Source organism: Schistocerca nitens, chromosome 8 (genome assembly GCF_023898315.1).
Source record: "Schistocerca nitens isolate TAMUIC-IGC-003100 chromosome 8, iqSchNite1.1, whole genome shotgun sequence".
NCBI lineage: Eukaryota > Metazoa > Arthropoda > Insecta > Orthoptera > Acrididae > Schistocerca > Schistocerca nitens.
In genome coordinates this window covers 607149808-607163198 of record NC_064621.1, presented here as the reverse complement: position 1 = coordinate 607163198, position 13391 = coordinate 607149808, and the positions used below count along the sequence as shown (strand labels likewise).

Sequence of the window (13391 nt, the reverse complement as noted above, 5' to 3'; positions counted from 1 at the left end):
ATTAGGTCCTGTCAAGAAACCTTTGCCCAAGATAAATATTTAACAGTATATCCCTCGTATTTGTATAAACTTATATTTTTTTCTTAATAGTAAAAACAAAGTAAATAATAAGTGCAGTGATACACATAATTACAATACTAGAAGTAAGAGTAACTACTTCTGGCAAGGGCAAAATTAAAAACAACAGACAACAATCTTTATATTAATGGGCATATATGGTTCAACAAGCTGCCACATGCTTTGAAAACTGTTCCACAGGGAGTTAAAAGGCTTCTTAATAAATAAATGTTTATATTGACTCAGTGATTCTAATTTATTTGACATCTTTTGTAACATAATTAGACTATTAAGATGAATGTATGCACCACTACTGTACTAAGTGTTATCTATACTAATCTAAACAATCTATGTATGATGTTTGCAAAAGCCATCAGTTTGGCGGCCTACACGCATAAAATATATACACGTTATACTGCAGTTATAATGTTAATATAAATTTGATCACGTAAGCTAATGATCAGTAGTAGAATTAGTAATAATTTTTCATGTCTTCTCACCCGTAGACCATTGGATCCGGAACTCCATAATGGCCTTCCTGGATTTCGAACTTCCCTGCTGCAGAAGGCTTAGGTTTCACAGATGGCAAGCCAAAACTCTGCAACACGAAAACAAATAAATAAAACGATGAGTATCATCAACGATTTATGAAATTAAAGAGCATTTAAACGTTCAAGAGACCCATGTTGCAAATTCAAAATTGCTCTGTCATGTCAAAACTATTCACATTACAAATGAATTGACATAATATGGCATGACAAGAAAATTACCATTCTGATACTAGCTTATTCACAGGCTGTACTTTACACAAACTTATAGACTGGAGTTTATCTCCTAGTTTCCAAGAGCACTTCCACTATATCTCACTGTTTACAAATTATTTACAACAGTATCCTCTTTCGTCTTGACGCGCCAAAGATCACGATGTGGTTTGTCAGCAATTTTACCCAAAGATTATTAGTGATCTAAAAAGTTCATGGACGTTCGAAACTTCTCAAATATCCTTGAAATCGCCACATGCCTGAAAAATATATGAAATTAGCCAGTTTCGAGTTATATGAATAATATAAACTATAACTTATTCGAGTTTGCACAGCTTTATAAAATAATCTGTACATGAATTCTCCGTTCATATACTGCAGATGAATACGGAGATCTTTATTATAACATAAATTAGAATTTATGGCTCATTTAGTTATGAGATTGATTTATTGACGTAAATCCTGGTTTTTTTCCATTAGTCAGCAATTCCTTCTGTTGTTGATCTATCTTTCCAGCGATTTGTGTTATCAATTTTCCCGCGTGTCTGTTGTTCCAAATCATGCTGTGGAATGGCGAACGGGAAGGGGGAAATTCAACAAGCTTATGTACAGGAGAGTGATTCGTCAGTATGTATTGCTTCATATAGCAATTGTATTTACCCACAGATTTTTTTTTAAAACAGTTTAATTGTAGACAGTAGGGAGTTTAAGGAGTGATCCTTGACATTTAACGAAAAATAAACGGGCAAAGCATGTGGGGATATGGTGAAGACAATTGCTGACTTTTCTCGCTAGGAGTTGTCTATTGTGTGGCCTAACCCCCCCCCCCCTCATTAGTTCAGTTTTCTCGTCGTCGTATACAATAAGATCAAAAACAACTGATTTTTGTCGAGTATGCTGCAACTATGCGGATATGCAATTTCAGTATAATTGCTCACTTTCCTGAACCAAAAAATCCAATGCATAATGTTTTTATAACACAGTAGGTGGTACGTAGAGGTCGTGGTGCTTTAAATGATAACAGAAATTGCTTACATACATTGTTTCACTTGTCGCTTTCCACAAATCCTATAAAATACTTCTGTAACGTGTGCGAACAACCAATTAACAGTCAGTGCCAATGAAATCGCATAGATAACCATAGGAATTATTTCTTGATTATATATGCTTATGTACTTTTAAAAAAACTCGCTGCTGTTCTTTCAGCAGTCATCATCTGTTTTTTATGTGATTCACAAAAACAGGTTTACATCTAAGACTTCACATTATCAGATACCTATAATTGCAAGTTAAAGTTTGTTTAATGTGAGTTTTCGTGTTTCACCGTAGTATATATCCCCGAGCTCAGGTATCAGATAAATTATGAATGGAGATGGTAATAAGTTACTCACATTTTCTTGTTGGAGGGGTTTCCTGCGTGACGTCTATCAACAACCTGTTACAGACTTAGCAGTAGAATTTATAAACTCAAATTCTGAACGTTAGATAGTGATACATAGTCTGCATAAAACATAGTTGTAGCACTGTGCCTGTGGAAGCACTCTGGTTGTGGATTTAACAGCTCAACTTCTACACTCCACAAACCATTGTGAAGTGCATGGCAGGGGATACATCCCACTGTACAAGTTATTAGGGTTTTCCCACCATTCCATTCACAAATGGAGTGTGGGATGGATGATTGTTTAAATACATCCATGCATACTCTAATTAATGTAATCGTGTTCTCAAGATCCCTGTGGCAGCGCTAGAGGATTGTAGTATATTCCCATGGTCATCATGTAAAGCCGTTTCTTGAAACTTTGTAAGTTGGCATTCTTGGGTACTTTACACCTTCTTCAGAGGTCTGCAAATTCAGCTTCTTCAGCAACCCCTGTGACACTCTCCCACTGATCAACTAAATCTGTTACCATTCATGCTTCTGCTCTCTGTATGCATCCGATATCCTCTGTTAATCCTATTTGGTCAGGTCCCACACACTTAAGCAATGTTCTAGGATGGGTCGCATGAGTGATTTGTAAGAAATCTGCTTTGTAGACTGAGTGCATTTCCCCAGAACTCATTCAACAACCCAAAGTCTGCCACCTGCTTTACCCACGACTGAACTTATGTGACCATTGCATTTCATATCCCAACAAAGTATTACACCCAGATATTTGTTTGAGTTGGCTGATTCCAACTGTGTCTCATTGATATTGTAGTATACTACGTTTTTTGTTTTGCGATTTACACAGTTTTATGTTTCTGAACATTTAAGGCAAGTTGCCAATCTTTGCACCACTTATCAGGATCCGACTGAATAATTAAGTAGCTTCTTTCAGACAATACTTCATTAGAGATAACTGCATCATCTGCAAAAAGTCTGAGGTTACCATTAATATTGTCCACAAAATCCTTAATGTGAAACGTGAACAGCAAGGGTCCCAACATACTTCCCTTGGGCATACATGAAGTTATTTAAACTTCTGTCGATGAATCTCCATTGAAGATAACTTGCTACATCGTCCCTATCTAGAAAAAATAAACACAATCACAAATTTCCCTTGATACCCCAAATAATTGTCCTGGGGCAAATCCATTGGAAATTATCAGTTGGGGGTTGCATCATGGTTACAGATTTTAATGAAATTTGGTACAGTTAATAACAGCACTAAAGTAAGTTCGTATCTCAGCCTGGGGGGCTGAGCTAGGCCCTCCCAAAGTTACATTTTTTTTTTTTTTTCATCGAAAAACATGCCACCATGCGTGACCTCCTAGCTCCTGTACTAAATCAGATAAAACCAAAAGGTTGGTCTCATTTGAAAGGTAACACCTCTCCCTTGTAGGAGAAAGCAAGAATGTGTTGCAATGATTCATGGTTCAGAAGTAATACATTGACAAACAGCTACACAAGTTATCACATTTTTGGACGTTTCCAATATTTTTTCTCTCGTGTGAATAATTGTACTGAAACAATATTTGGTGTGTATAGAGAGGTGATAAGGCTGAATTCATACAACAAATTTGGTTGTGTTAGTTGCATGCACACATTGAGTTTTTGGATTTGGAAAATCCTGAAATTGTCAAAAATCATTATTAGGGACCTCCCCAAATGCAATGTGTGCAAGGTCAAAGCATGCTGCAAATTGCTTCATTATGTAGCTTGTATCTAAGTCTAATTACAGCCAAAATACCTTTGTGTTTCTCCCATTTATTGTAAGTCATTTAACAATGTTCTAATGCTGATGAACGTATTATACCAGGCCTTCAATGAGTGAATGACCTATGGATGGAAGTGAAAAATGTGAAAGTCATGACAGTGAATAGTTTCAATGGAATCCTAAGGCACTGAAATTACATGTAGAGAATAGCAACATTTCCCCCCTTTCGTTTATCACCAGAGAGAAATTAGTGGTAGTGGTAAACATTAGGTTGTCATGTTGGCAATGATTTCACACCATTATTGACAAACAGCTCATTATTAAACTCGTTTTCAGTAGCATAGCCAGAAAGTCTGGAAATTACACTCACGCTCACAAATTAAGGATAATTGCAAAATCTGGTGCCACACAACGTGGCACCACGCAAAACTGACGCTAATAGCAAAGGCACATAGGGAACACACACAACACAGATCTGCAAGTCCAGAGTATTGGTGATAAGTTGAGAAAACCGTTCCGAAACAAGTGCTACAAAATGCCATTGTTCCCTGCGCATGTACCCCAACATTAGTATGGAATACGATCCCCATGCACATGTACACAGGCCGCACAATGGGTTGGCATACTCTGGATCAGGTGGTCGAGCAGTTGCTTGGGTATAGCCTCCCATTCTTGCACCAGTGCCTGTTGGAGCTTCTGAAGTGTCGAATGGGTTTGAAGACCTGCAGCAATACGTCGACCGAGAGCATTCCAGACGTGCTCGATGGGGTTTAGTTCTGGAGAACAGGCAGGCCACTCCATTCGCCTGATATCTTCTGTTTCAAGGTACTCCTCCATGAAGGCAGCTCGGTGGGGCCGTGCGTTATCATCCATCAGGAGGAAGGTGGGACCCACTGCACCCCTAAAAAGGCGGACATACTGATGCAAAATGACATCCCAATACACCTGACCTGTTACAGTTCCTCTGTCAAAGACATGCAGGGGTGTATGTGCACTAATCATAATCCCACCCCACATGCTCAAACCGCAACCTCTGTACAGGTCCCTTTCAGGGACATTGAGGGGTTGGTATCTGGTTCCTGGTTCACTCCAGATGAAAACCTGGCAAGAATCACTGATCAGACTATACTTGGACTCATCCGTGAACATAACCTGGGACCACTGTTCCAATTACCATGTACTGTGTTCTTACACCAGGCTTTACGGGCTCTCCTGTGACCAGGGGTCAGTGGAATGCACCTTGCAGGTCTCCCGGCAAATAAACCATGTCTGTTCAGTCGTCTGTAGACTGTGTGTCTGGAGACAACTGTTCCAGTGGCTGCGGTAAGGTCCCAAGCAAGGCTGCTGCAGTACTCCATCAACCTTCTGCGGGCACTGGTGGTGAGATATTGGTCTTCTTGTGGTGTTGTACACTGTGGATGTCCCGTACTGTAGTGCCTGAACACGTTTTCTGTCTGCTGGAATCGTTGCCATAATCTTGAGATCACACTTTGTGGCATGCGGAGGGCCCGTGCTATGACCTGCTGTGTTTGACCAGCCTCCAGTCGCCTTAGTATTCTACCCCTCATAACACACAGTCACCATTAGCATGCCTAAAAATGTCTGCACACTTACTCGCTGCACCGTACTCTGACATGCACCAACACACCTCTGCGTATGTGGACTGCTGCCAGCGCCACCGTGCGATGACCGCAGGTCAAATGCACTGCATGGTCATACTTCGAGGTGATTTAAAGCCGCAAACCACCCACCAGAGCGATGTTTCACAATGTATCAGCATTATCCTTAATTTATGAGCACCACCAAGTTCTTTTGCAATGATTTCTTTTTTACAATGAAAGCTCTCCCATCTAGCACTAAAGTCATGCATTGGTTTTTGATTGTAAAGAAAGACTTTAATTTCATTGAGTCATGCTCAAGATCTACTGAATTCTGTTAGTTATATTTTAATTCAAATTGATTTTTCCTACATAAACACTGAGATGGATGGCACATGCTACTCATGATGGATGGGACGATTTATATGAGATAATTAAGTTAAAACCTATCCCCTAAAGCATCAAACCATGACACTGCTATCTTTCAGAGATGTTTTCTGAAGTGTCCAAAGTGCATTAAGCTAATTTCAACATTAAATTTTTAAATTTTCACTCTGTTTTATTTTTATGGTGTTAATCCAGAATTATTAGTCAAAACTGAAGACGACAATAATGGTGAATTACCGAAATTGCCCATTAATCTTGCATATCAAATAATAAATGTTTGAGTTCCAGCTAAAGATATCAAGGATTTAAATTAAACATTTTATATTCATTTCCTTGACTCCAAATATCCCATCTATCACTTGTGGAAAGCCCTTTACATGTAATAATAATTTATTGTTTTATATACAGACAGCAACTTAACATACCACATGTAATACAGTTCTGCCAGCCCAGGAATCCTAATTGGTCCACCACCATCATCGAATCACAGCTGAGCTGTCATGGTGCACAGTATTGAATCATCTTATGAGGAGTGTGCATACACTACAATTCAATATGGAAGTGAGTCATGAAGTGCATGGTCAGTGTATGGATGAAGAGAGAAATGTTTTCTTGGTACGGCATTAGAACAGGAGTGTCATAAACTCTTGCTGTAGACAATCAGGACTCAAACAGATGTGTGATTATAGTGATGAGGCAAAACACCTTTCTGCTGCTCATACAGGATTACAAATTGATGATAAGGAAACTTTGTGTCACTATCATGAGAAGGTATACCTGGACAATTTTAGAGAGAACTATATGCTGCAGCCAGGAGTTCAAATGATAACAGTAGGATTACACACTATAAAATCTACAATAAAGTTCTGAATAAGACCATTCAGGCAGCAAAGAACATGTGCTTGAAGGCAGAAATTGACAACTCGAGCAATAAAGTAAAAACGATCTGGAAATTCGTAAAGAAGGAAACGGGGAAAAATGCAGTTTGTAGTGACAATATCCAAATCAAAAGTGAGGGTAATCTTGTTAGCGATCCAAAAACAGTTGCAGACACATTCAACAACAATTTTTTAACAGTAACAGAAAAAATAGGTTTACAAGGGTCCATGAAGCAAGCCATCAATCTTTTGAAAGCTAGAGTACCTGGTTCAGTACAACACATTAAGGTAAAAACAGTCACTGTTCAAGAAATTGAAAGAGTTATTAAATCCCTGAAAAGTAAAATCTCTTCTGGAATTGGCAACATTTCTAACAAATTATTAAAATACTGCTCCAGCCATTTTTGATGTGTCACTTAAGCAAGGAAAAGTTCATGAGAGTCTTAAGTTGTTGTTGTTGTTGTTGTGGTCTTCAGTCCTGAGACTGGTTTGATGCAGCTCTCCATGCTACTCTATCCTGTGCAAGCTTCTTCATCTCCCAGTACCTACTGCAACCTACATCCTTCTGAATCTGCTTAGTGTATTCATCTCTTGGTCTCCCCCTACGATTTTTACCCTCCACGCTGCCCTCCAATACTAAATTGGTGATCCCTTGATGCCTCAGAACATGTCCTACCAACCGATCCCTTCTTCTGGTCAAGTTGTGCCACAAACTCCTCTTCTCCCCAATCCTATTCAGTACCTCCTCATTAGTTATGTGATCTACCCATCTAATCTTGAGCATTCTTCTGTAGCACCACATTTCGAAAGCTTCTATTCTCTTCTTGTCCAAACTATTTACCGTCCATGTTTCACTTCCATACATGGCTACACTCCATACAAATACTTTCAGAAATGACTTCCTGACACTTAAATCTATACTCGATGTTACCAAATTTCTCTTCTTCAGAAACGCTTTCCTTGCCATTGCCAGTCTACATTTTATATCCTCTCTACTTCGACCATCATCAGTTATTTTGCTCCCCAAATAGCAAAACTCCTTTACTACTTTAAGTGTCTCATTTCCTAATCTAATACCCTCAACATCACCCGACTTAATTCGACTACATTTCATTATCCTCGTTTTGCTTTTGTTGATGTTCATCTTATATCCTCCCTTCAAGACACCATCCATTCCGTTCAACTGCTCTTCCAAGTCCTTTGCTGTCTCTGACAGAATTACAATGTCATCGGCAAACCTCAAAGTTTTTATTTCTTCTCCATGGATTTTAATACCTACTCCAAATTTTTCTTTTGTTTCCTTTACTGCTTGCTCAATATACAGATTGAATAACATCGGGGAGAGGCTACAACCCTGTCTTACTCCCTTCCCAACCGCTGCTTCCCTTTCATGTCCCTCAACTCTTATAACTGCCATCTGGTTTCTGTACAAATTGTAAATAGCGTTTCGCTCCCTGTATTTTACCCCTGCCACCTTTAGAATTTGAAAGAGAGTATTCCAGTCAACATTGTCAAAAGCTTTCTCTAAGTCTACAAATGCTAGAAACGTAGGTTTGCCTTTCCTTAATCTTTCTTCTAAGATAAGTCGTAAGGTCAGTATTGCCTCACGTGTTCCAGTATTTCTACGGAATCCACTGATCTTCCCCGAGGCCGGCTTCTACTAGTTTTTCCATTCGTCTGTAAAGAATTCGTGTTAGTATTTTGCAGCTGTGGCTTATTAAACTGATTGTCCGGTAATTTTCACATCTGTCAACACCTGCTTTCTTTGGGATTGGAATTATTATATTCTTCTTGAAGTCTGAGGGTATTTCACCTGTTTCATACATCTTGCTCACCAGATGGTAGAGTTTTGTCAGGACTGGCTCTCCCAAGGCCGTCAGTAGTTCCAATGGAATGTTGTCTACTCCGGGGGCCTTGTTTCGACTCAGGTCTTTCAGTGCTCTGTCGAACTCTTCACGCAGTATCGTATCTCCCATTTCATCTTCATCTACATCCTCTTCCATTTCCATAATATTGTCCTCAAGTACATCGCCCTTGTATAGACCCTCTATATACTCCTTCCACCTTTCTGCCTTCCCTTCTTTGCTTAGAACTGGGTTGCCATCTGAGCTCTTGATATTCATACAAGTGGTTCTCTTCTCTCCAAAGGTCTCTTTAATTTTCCTGTAGGCAGTATCTATCTTACCCCTAGTGAGACAAGCCTCTACATCCTTACATTTGTCCTCTAGCCATCCCTGCTTAGCCATTTTGCACTTCCTGTCGATCTCATTTTTGAGACGTTTGTATTCCTTTTTGCCTGCTTCATTTACTGCATTTTTATATTTTCTCCTTTCATCAATTAAATTCAATATTTCTTCTGTTACCCAAGGATTTCTACTAGCCCTCGTCTTTTTACCTATTTGATCCTCTGCTGCTTTCACTACTTCATCCCTCAAAGCTACCCATTCCTCTTCTACTGTATATCTTTCCCCCATTCCTGTCAATTGTTCCCTTATGCTCTCCCTGAAACTCTCTACAACCTCTGGTTCTTTCAGTTTATCCAGGTCCCATCTCCTTAAATTCCCACCTTTTTGCAGTTTCTTCAGTTTTAATCTACAGGTCATAACCAATAGATTGTGGTCAGAGTCCACATCTGCCCCTGGAAATGTCTTACAATTTAAAACCTGGTTCCTAAATCTCTGTCTTACCATTATATAATCTATCTGATACCTTTTAGTATCTCCAGGGTTCTTCCATGTATACAACCTTCTATCATGATTCTTAAACCAAGTGTTAGCTATGATTAAGTTGTGCTCTGTGCAAAATTCTACCAGGCGGCTTCCTCTTTCATTTCTTAGCCCCAGTCCATATTCACCTACTACGTTTCCTTCTCTCCCTTTTCCTACACTCGAATTCCAGTCACCCATGACTATTAAATTTTCGTCTCCCTTCACTATCTGAATAATTTCTTTTATTTCATCGTACATTTCTTCAATTTCTTCGTCATCTGCAGAGCTAGTTGGCATATAAACTTGTACTACTGTAGTAGGTGTGGGCTTCGTATCTATCTTGGCCACAATAATGCGTTCACTATGCTGTTTGTAGTAGCTTACCCGCATTCCTATTTTCCTATTCATTATTAAACCTACTCCTGCATTACCCCTATTTGACTTTGTGTTGATAACCCTGTAGTCACCTGACCAGAAGTCTTGTTCCTCCTGCCACCGAACTTCACTAATTCCCACTATATCTAACTTTAACCTATCCATTTCCCTTTTTAAATTTTCTAACCTACCTGCCCGAGTCTTAAGTATGCAGTTGTAAAACCGCTGTATAAGAAGGGGGATAAGACGGATACTGCTAACTATAGGCCAATATCACTACTGACAAGCTTTCAAAGGTTTTAGGGAAACTAATGCATGACAGGATTGTTAAGCATCTCAGTGAACACAATAGCTTCAGCAAAAGTCAGTTTGGATTTCAGAAAGGTTTGTCAACAGAAGATGCAATATTTGCATTTACTGGCAAACTCTTCGAATCTATCAACAAAAAACTGAAAGTGATTGGCATATTTTGTGACCTAACAAAAGCATTTGACTGTGCAAGTCACCAAATTCTTTTACAAAAAGCTGCACATCTCGCTATAAGTGGTGCAGCAGGGAAATGGCTTGACTCATATCTGTCAAACAGGAAACAAAAAGTTGTAGTAGATAGACAAGATGGTGTCTTAGTATATTCAGAATGGGGTACCATCACATGTGGAGTGTCGCAGGGCTCAGTTCTGGGCCCCCCACTTTTTATTATATTTATAAATGATCTCCCTCTCTCTACGAAATATTGTAGATTCACCATTTTCGCAGATGACACTACACTACTTATTGATAATTCAGTAGATAAACTTGAGGAACAGCAAATAAGGTTTTAAATGAAATGGTGAACTGGTTCAACATTAATGGTCTTTCTTTAAAGTACTGTAAAACAAACTATATTCAGTTCCACAAAACATCCAAAGATGAGGAAATAGTAATAAAAATAGGTGAGCAGACAATAACCAGGGTAGATTCCTCAAAATACCTAGGCTTGCATATTGATAGCAAACTGAATTGGTCAAACCACATCCTGGATCAATGCAAAAGACATAAGTTCAGCAACATACGCATGCGCAGTTTTTCTTCCTATAGAAATATGGAAACCATGAAGTCAGGGTATTATGGTTACTTTCATGCAATTATGGCATTTGGAATTATATTTTGGGGAAATCAGCCACTGGCTAAAAAAGTACTGTGTGTACAAAAAAGAGCCATAAGGATCATGTGTGAAGTCCATCCTAGAGTCACATGCAGGAATCTTTTTAAGAAGCTTGAAACACTTACATCCACTGCACAATATATATTCTCTTTGATGTGCTTCATAAGGAAAGAAAAATCCATCTTTAAGCTGAATAGTGTATATCACAGTCACAATACTAGAAGGAAACATGATGTCCACTATGAACAGCCAAATCTAAGCATGGTGCAGAAAGGAGTCCATTTCAGAGGCTGTAAGATTTTTAATGCCCCCCCTTCAAGAATTAAGTGTTTGATAGATGATGATCTCTTGTTTAAAAAAACCTTAAGGCAGTTCCTATTGCAAGGATCATTTTATACAGTAGAAGAGTTCCTGAACTACAGTGTTTAACATTTCTTGTATTGTAAATTGCAAATGTATGCCCAAATTTGTATTTGTAATACCGAATATTTTTATTGTAAACATATATTTTGCAATATTTATTTCTCTGTAACACTTATTATTTTGTTATCTTTATCTATCTCTAAAATGTATTTTTTGTAGTGGGACCTAAGTTACTGTTACTGTTTTTTGTTTTGTAATCTCTATCTATCTCTAAATTGTAGTGGGACCTAAGTTACTGTTTACTGTTTTTGTTTTGTTTATGTATTACCTCAAATTCTGGCCAAAAGCTTGTAAAATTGACACGTTCCATATCCTGTGATAGTGTCACAACATGGATCACCGGAACAAGAGATAAATAAATACATAAAATATAAATAAATAAACACACATTTTTGGTCATGTATGTTGTGACCTCTTCTCTCGTCACAAGACTGTGGTAAAAAAGTTTCTGAGCATTTTTTCCGCACAACTGTGTAGGCAGATTTCTGGTAATGTTAATCTTACACCTGGCAAATCTCTATGCTCAAAATGTTATTGCATGATTAACACCATTATAAGAGGCAACCAAGAGAATGAATGTTCAATAGATACAAGTGACAGTTTTCGACCTACTGAAGAATTTGTAGCTGCAGTGAATACGGCCTGTAGTCCTCTCATTGTGTCACCACTTAAGAAACGGCATCTGAGTAGTAGTAAAAAGTCTCATATGGCCAAAAGAAGTACAAGAAAATCTGTTCTGCTGTTCATAAGCAGTTTGAAAACAGTCTCAAAGTTACAATACCTTATGATGAGGATCATATCCCTTCAACTTCCATCGAGACAGGCTCTGCTGGTCTTATTGAACAGCTAAAACAAAAATGTAAAACGGTTACCTATGAAACAAAAATCAAGATTATCAGTCTCCTTCCTTCGAAGTGGGCAACTGCATATTGTGCTAGGAAATTTGGGGTGTCAGAATATTTGGTTCGGAAGGCCAGGGCACTGAAGGAAAAGCAAGGAACCTTGCCTGATGTGTCACAGTGTGGACGTAAGTCTTTATGTGATAATGTACAACATGCTGTTTGTACATTTTATGAAGATGATGAGTACAGTCATTTGTGTCCAGGGATGGAAGATTTTGTATCTGTCCATTTGGAATGTGGTGTTAAAGAACACAAGCTGTATGCAGCTTTCAAAGAGACGTTTCCTCACTTATAAAACTGGTTTCTCAAAATTTGCACAGTTGCGTCGCAAATGGTGTGTACTCGCGGGTGCTCATGGAACCCATGCTGTGTGTGTTTGTATTCATCACCAGAATATGGAGCTAATGTTAGGTGTCGCCAAGCTTAATAAGACAACTACAGACTTACTTGAGAATATTGTGTTCTCTACAGAAAGCGAGGACTGTATGTTATATAAGTGTCATAAGTTCCCTGGAGTGCATTGTATTTCATCTCTTATTGCAGAATCAGAAGCACTGTGTTTGACTGAAGATGTCCAGTATATGCAGTGGAAACTAACAGATTAGTGTACATTGATATCAGTGGTGGAAACAGTTGATGGTTTCATACACAGTTTTTGCAACAAACTGGAATTGCTGAAAAGTCATCATTTTATAACAAAACAGCAATCACATTATCTAGCTTCACTGAAAGAAACACTTGGCCCAACAGAGTGTATTGTGATTGGTGATTTTTCTGGGAATTACTCGTTTATTGCAAAAGATGCAGGACAAGGATTTCATTGGCAGCAATCCAAGGCCACAGTGCATCCTTTTGTAGTTTATCACCGAAATCAGGGTCAGGGTCATCAACTGTAAAGACAATGTGCACAATAAGTGACTATCTCATTCACTCAACAGCTGCAGTACATTATTATTAGAAAACCATTATTCCCCATATAAAAGATGCAATGCCACACTCAGGAAAAAGTGCATTGTTTCAG

At 38.6% G+C, this 13391-nt stretch overlaps 2 protein-coding genes across 2 annotated transcripts in view; one reads left to right on the top strand and one right to left on the bottom strand.

The window, feature by feature from the left end:
• The window catches only part of LOC126198742 (proteasome maturation protein), a 45255-nt gene extending 44263 nt beyond the window's left edge, over positions 1 to 992 (bottom strand). The window contains exons 1-2 of the mRNA XM_049935292.1: positions 828 to 992; positions 558 to 655 (exon numbers count right to left, since the gene is read on the bottom strand). Coding sequence (XP_049791249.1) covers positions 558 to 655; positions 828 to 830 — 101 coding nt within the window. The 5' untranslated portion in view covers positions 831 to 992. The remainder of the gene's footprint in view (positions 1 to 557; positions 656 to 827) is intronic.
• Positions 993 to 1329: 337 nt separating this feature from the next.
• Positions 1330 to 13391, top strand: part of LOC126199245 (uncharacterized) — a 53741-nt gene continuing 41679 nt past the window's right edge. Inside the window, exon 1 of the mRNA XM_049936043.1 lies at positions 1330 to 1445. Within this exon, the coding sequence (XP_049792000.1) occupies positions 1389 to 1445 (57 nt within the window). The 5' untranslated portion in view covers positions 1330 to 1388. The remainder of the gene's footprint in view (positions 1446 to 13391) is intronic.